This window comes from Bison bison, unplaced genomic scaffold (assembly GCF_000754665.1).
Source record: "Bison bison bison isolate TAMUID 2011002044 unplaced genomic scaffold, Bison_UMD1.0 scf7180017864072, whole genome shotgun sequence".
NCBI lineage: Eukaryota > Metazoa > Chordata > Mammalia > Artiodactyla > Bovidae > Bison > Bison bison.
The window spans coordinates 12,035,194-12,040,099 of NW_011494644.1; the positions used below are offsets into that span (position 1 = coordinate 12,035,194).

A 4,906-nucleotide genomic window follows, 5' to 3' on the forward strand; every position below is an offset into this window, starting at 1 on the left:
AGATAAGGGAGCTGGAGGGGTTAAGGTTAGACTACAGGAAGAACTTCCAGGCATGTCTGCACAGAACCAGAAAGTCAGCTCGCCCTTGCAAGCACATACCTGGCTGCCCAAGAAGATGAGGTCTGGCTTCTGTGGGTAGCAGGCACAAGCTGCCAGCCTGTTTCCTGGGGGTGGGGGCTGATGGCACCCCAGGTTTTGCTGACTCCACATACTGGAGAAGGGACTAATCACCCTTCCCAGGCAGGCCCTCCACTCTCCCTCTGACTCATATCTTCCAGTCGCAGAGGAGGAAAGATCAGGGGAAGCCCAATACTAAGGTCCCTGGCAGACAGATGGCTCAGATTTGGCCAATTTATTTAAGAAATTTTATTGCTCCGAAACTTCCCTCCTGGAGCAACAGCAGGAGCTTTGGAAATCAGCTTTGGGAACAGAAACAGAGGCACTAAAGTAGCAAACTGTGGCATGTTTGGTCCATTGTCCTGTGTCGGAGTATGGCAGGGGCAACGTGCAGACTCTTCCAAGGACCCAGACGTGGCCTTCTTGGGCAAAGGTCACTCTGGCTTGGGGTGAGGGCTCAGTGCCCCTTGACCTTGCCCTGGGGTCCCTGGACCTCCCGGAAACTGAGCACCGTCAGGCCCACATTGATGGCATAAGTAGTGATGCAAACGATGCAGAAATCATAGAGCACGAAGAACAGGATCCAGGCCAGGTACACAGAACCAGCTAGAGACACCAAGCAACTCAACCTCAGTAGAACAGATGCCCAGCGGCCCTGCAGGCAGCCTGTAAAGCAGAAAAGGGGCAGATGTAGGCTTTGGCAACTAGCCATTACTAGAACATGCCATGACTCCATGGTGCCGCCCAGACAGCAGGGGCTACTGGGGCAAGAGCCTCTAAAACGAGCAGCTCAGACAGGCCTCACCAAGACCCTGGTTCTCCCACGTGTTCAACGATCCCTGGGACCAAAATAGTGAATTTTCCTGCTGAGCTCTACGTGAGATGAGAGACAGCAACCCTTGGGTTTCCCCCAGAAGGGAGTCTTTTCTAGAAAACCGGGCTCCTGGGAAATCTCTAAGGGCCCTATGGTTCTGACAGTAAAGACCCCTATAAGTTCCCACCTCCTTGGTGCTCAGTGATGCGCAGTTAGTTGGCCATCAGATGTCTGGGTCACCAAGACTGCAAGAGTTTCGGCTGGGCTGGCCAAGAGGGGAAGGGGGCTGTCACAAGAGGGTGAGGCCACTCACCTAACAACAACTGCAGTGTGTAGAAGATGCAACCGAATATGCTGTTGGATTGATTGAGGATGCTGTCTTTGCCCAGCACGTGTTCCACCAGTCCGAAGCCACGGCCCCACCTGGTGGAAGTAAAGTGAAGTCACTCAGTCGTGTCTGACTCTGTGACCCCATGGACTGTAGCCCACCAGGCTCCTCGGAACCTGGCATGAATACTGGAGTGGGTTGCCATTTCCTTCTCCAGGGGATCTTCCCGACTCAGGGATCGAACCCGGGTCTCTCTCATTGTAGGCAGACGCTTTACTGTCTGAGCTACCAGGGAAGCCCACACCTGGTGGAGGGGAGGGCCTAAGTTAGGAGTATCAACTCAGTGCCCTGAGCCCTATCCTGGGTTATTTCCAAGAAGCCAGCTGGGCTGTCCTTCCCCATCTCACCCTTCCCCCAACCCCTACATGAGTCCAAGGGTCAGTGACCTCCGAGCATAGCCTTTCTTTGGCCAAGGCAGGATTCCATGTCACTGCCCCTGTCCTCCCCCATCCCCAGGTCAGGCCTGGCCATGGCTCTCCCATAGGCTCTTCTTTTCATCCTAGACTTTCAATAAATCCTAGGATGGTAAGGTGCGTATAACCCTTCATCTTATTTTACAGAGTTACCAGAGACTGGGAAACCAAGACAGAATCTCTCTGCCTTGGACCCTTAAATCTCCAGCGCCCCCTCCACACTCTTCCCTCTTCTGTCTCAGGTCATCCCACAAACCCTGTATCCTCAAGCATAACCAGACCTGGCCACCTTGTCGCCAGGCACGCCCATCCTTAAGACCATAATCAGTTCCTACACTCGACCCTATCTCCCTGTATCCTGCCCGGTCACTGTTATTCCTTGTTATCAGGATTCACATGTATTCCCTCGAATAACCCCAGTCCCCAGAACTATCTGTCCCCTTAGCCCCACACTCCTATCTCGGACACACTCGTTTCTCCAGGCAACGCTCCCTTGAGCAGCCTGGTCCCGCGCGTCCGCTCCCCGGGAACCCCAACCCCCGATTGATCTGGCAGCCTGGCTGCCATGCACACCTGGACCCCATGCACCGCTCCCACGAGCAGCGGTCCCCCAAGCCCTCCACTCCCCGTGTACCTGGAGGAGAAGACGCGCGAACAGCTGATGGCAGTGCCCACGTCGCAGAGCGCGCGGTAATCCCGGTCCCGGGCGCGCGCCGCCTTCACGTGCAGCGCGTAGAGAGAGAGCACTAAGCCCGCGAGGCAGAGCGCGAGCCGCACCCACCCCGGACTCCGCCAGGTAGCGCCCATGTCTTCAGGTCCTGCCCGAAGGAAGCCTCAGCCGGAAACTAACTGGCCACGGGGCAGGGGCGGGGCCGGATTTGACCACGCCCGCTCCCGCCCCTCTGACTGAACGATTGGCCTACTGGTCTCGCACTCCCTGATCTAATTGGTTGTTCCTATGATTTGGCAAGCGTGTTGCCGCGGTAGGAAAACAGTTGAGGAATGCTGGGACTGGAAAACCGATTAAGGGACATGGGTATTTACGGATTTGACGGCCTGCCAGGCATGATGGGAATTGTAGTCCGGGCGGCTGCAGTGCCTCAAGGATAATGAAATCTCCGGAGTTTTACAAGTTATATTAATCGGGCTAACAATATATAGCGTTTACTCTAGTCCAAGCCCTGTTTTAACTTTGGAGAATCCTGGAACTAGAGATCAGCGGATCAGGGAATCCAGGGCATACTGCGATCTCATCAAGAACCAAGCGTTTTCCCTAAAATTATCTGACAGCATAGCCTCCAATCCGCCTAGTTTGCCCAGCCATTCCTTCCTGCTGCACTAGCGCCTCTTGCTGGCCGATATCTACGTCTCTCTCCTACATTCCCAGCTCCATCAGCTTCGCCATATCCTGGACAGTATCCTAACCTCTGTTCTATTGTGGCGCCACCTGGCGAAACCTGAGCCCAGATCAACCCAACAGTCCCTCCATTCGAAGGCTTTGACGGGCTAGCTGACCTCTCCCTTTCACACACAGTATTTATTAACGAGCCATCTCACCCGGGATAGGCTTTCCGCGTGGCGCAGTGGTAAACAATCTGCCTGCCGATGCAGGAGGTGCAAGAGACCCAGATTCCATCCCTGGGTCGGGAAGATCCTCTGGAATAGGAAATGGCAGCCTGTTCCAGTATCCTTACCTGGAAAATTCCATGGATAGAGGAGCCGAGCGGGCTACAGGTCACAAAAAGTTGGACACGACTGAGGGCACACACACACACACACACCTCATCTATACCTCCCCTTCCTTCCATTTGCATTGGAACTTCCCCCCCGCCCCATTTTAGAAGCTGCAATAAATACCCCTTTACAATCAAGTTTTGTTTTTGTTTTTTTTTTCCAGAAGATTTTACACTCTCAGTCTTTACTTCCTTACATTTTCCTTGCTGCCCAACACAACATAAACTAGCTCCTGCCCCTGGTACTCCCCTGATAACTAGTATCACCAGGAAGCTAAATTCAACGAATATTTTTCAGTTTTTATCATGCTTGATTCCCAACAGTATTAATCCTTCCTGGGAACCCTGTCTTCCTCTGGCTTTTGTTATATTTCACTCTTCTAAATGGCCCTCCTCCCTCCCTGGCTGCTTCTTCTCAGGCCTACTCCTCTTCCAGACAATGTGGTCAGTGGAATAATGGCTCTTAAAGATGTGTGTGTGTGTTGTGTGTGTATCAGTTGCTCAATCATGTCTGACTCTATGTGACCCCATGGACTATAGCTCTCCAGGCTCTTCTGTCTATGGAATTCTCCAGGCAAGAATACTGGAATGGGTTGCCATTCCCTTCTCCAGGCTCCCAAAGATGTCAGTGCCCTAATTCTTGGGACCTGTGGACATATTAGTTTACATGGCAAATGGGAATTAAGATTGCATGTGGAATGAAGGCTACTAATCTGCTGATTTTAAAACAGATTATCCTATGGGTCCAATGTCATCACAAGGGTCCTTAAAAGTGAGAGCAGCAGAAGAGTCAGAAGGCGGTGTGACTACTGAAGAAAAGCAAAAAGAGATCAATGTTGCTGGCTTTGAACATGGAGGAAAGGGGTCATGAGCTAGGGAATGTGGGTGGTCTCTAGCAGCAGGAAAAGTTAAAGAAATGGATTCTCCTCTAGAGCCTGCAGAGAGGAAGTTTTTGTTGTTGTTTTGTTTTTTGGCTTCACAACATGGCTTGCAGGATCCTAGTTCCCTAACCAGGCACCAAATCCCTGCTCCCGGAGTGGAGGTGCAAAGTCCTAACCACTGGATCTCCAGGGACTTCCCCAGAAAGGAACTATTGCCATCCTGATTTTAGCTCAGTGAGACCCATGCCAGACTTCTGAACTCCAGGACTATAAGATAAGTTCATGTAGTTTTAAGCTACTAAGTTTGTGGTAATTTGTTATAGCAGCAATAGGAATCTAGTACAGAGCACTATGACTTAGGCCAGTTTCTCAGCTCCTTCCACAGTTTTCTCGCGTGTTCCTATTATTTGTGGCTGACTTCTTCCCAAATGAGTGATCTAAGAGGGAGTAAAATTCCCTGGTGGCTCAGATGGTAAAGCGTCTGCCCACAGTGTGGGAGACCTGGGTTCGATCCCTGGGTTGGGAAGATCCCCTGGAGAAGGCAATGGCACCCCACTCCA

At 52.0% G+C, this 4,906-nt stretch overlaps 2 protein-coding genes across 4 annotated transcripts in view; both read right to left on the reverse strand.

Moving 5' to 3' along the window:
- The window catches only part of PRSS53 (protease, serine, 53), a 7,227-nt gene extending 6,979 nt beyond the window's left edge, over window positions 1–248 (reverse strand). For both annotated transcript variants that reach the window (XM_010837348.1, XM_010837347.1), the window contains exon 1: window positions 100–248. The gene's annotated coding sequence lies outside the window, so the exon portion shown is untranslated. The remainder of the gene's footprint in view (window positions 1–99) is intronic.
- An 89-nt stretch (window positions 249–337) lies between these two features.
- VKORC1 (vitamin K epoxide reductase complex, subunit 1) lies at window positions 338–2,605 on the reverse strand. 2 transcript variants are annotated; one of them, XM_010837356.1, is made up of 3 exons: window positions 2,367–2,596; window positions 1,245–1,354; window positions 338–783 (listed from the first exon to the last, which is right to left on the reverse strand). In XM_010837356.1, exons 1-3 carry the CDS (start codon window positions 2,537–2,539, stop codon window positions 575–577), a joined length of 492 nt encoding a protein of 163 aa, XP_010835658.1. In that variant the 5' UTR covers window positions 2,540–2,596; the 3' UTR covers window positions 338–574. The 2 variants fall into 2 exon arrangements, with proteins under 2 accessions (XP_010835658.1, XP_010835660.1); XM_010837358.1 differs by lacking the exon at window positions 1,245–1,354 and having other exon boundaries at window positions 678–783; window positions 2,367–2,605.
- Between the last annotated feature and the right edge of the window lie 2,301 nt (window positions 2,606–4,906).

What these genes read in the sequence shown, in the direction of transcription:
- VKORC1 (XM_010837356.1), bottom strand. Translation starts at nt 2,539, where the DNA reads ATGGGCGCTACCTGGCGGAGTCCGGGGTGGGTGCGGCTCGCGCTCTGC. An exon ending in TCGCGCGTCTTCTCCTCCAG is followed by an intron (nt 1,355 to 2,366) that starts GTACACGGGGAG and finishes TACTTCCACCAG; the next exon opens with GTGGGGCCGTGGCTTCGGAC. An exon ending in CACACTGCAGTTGTTGTTAG is followed by an intron (nt 784 to 1,244) that starts GTGAGTGGCCTC and finishes TCTGCTTTACAG; the next exon opens with GCTGCCTGCAGGGCCGCTGG.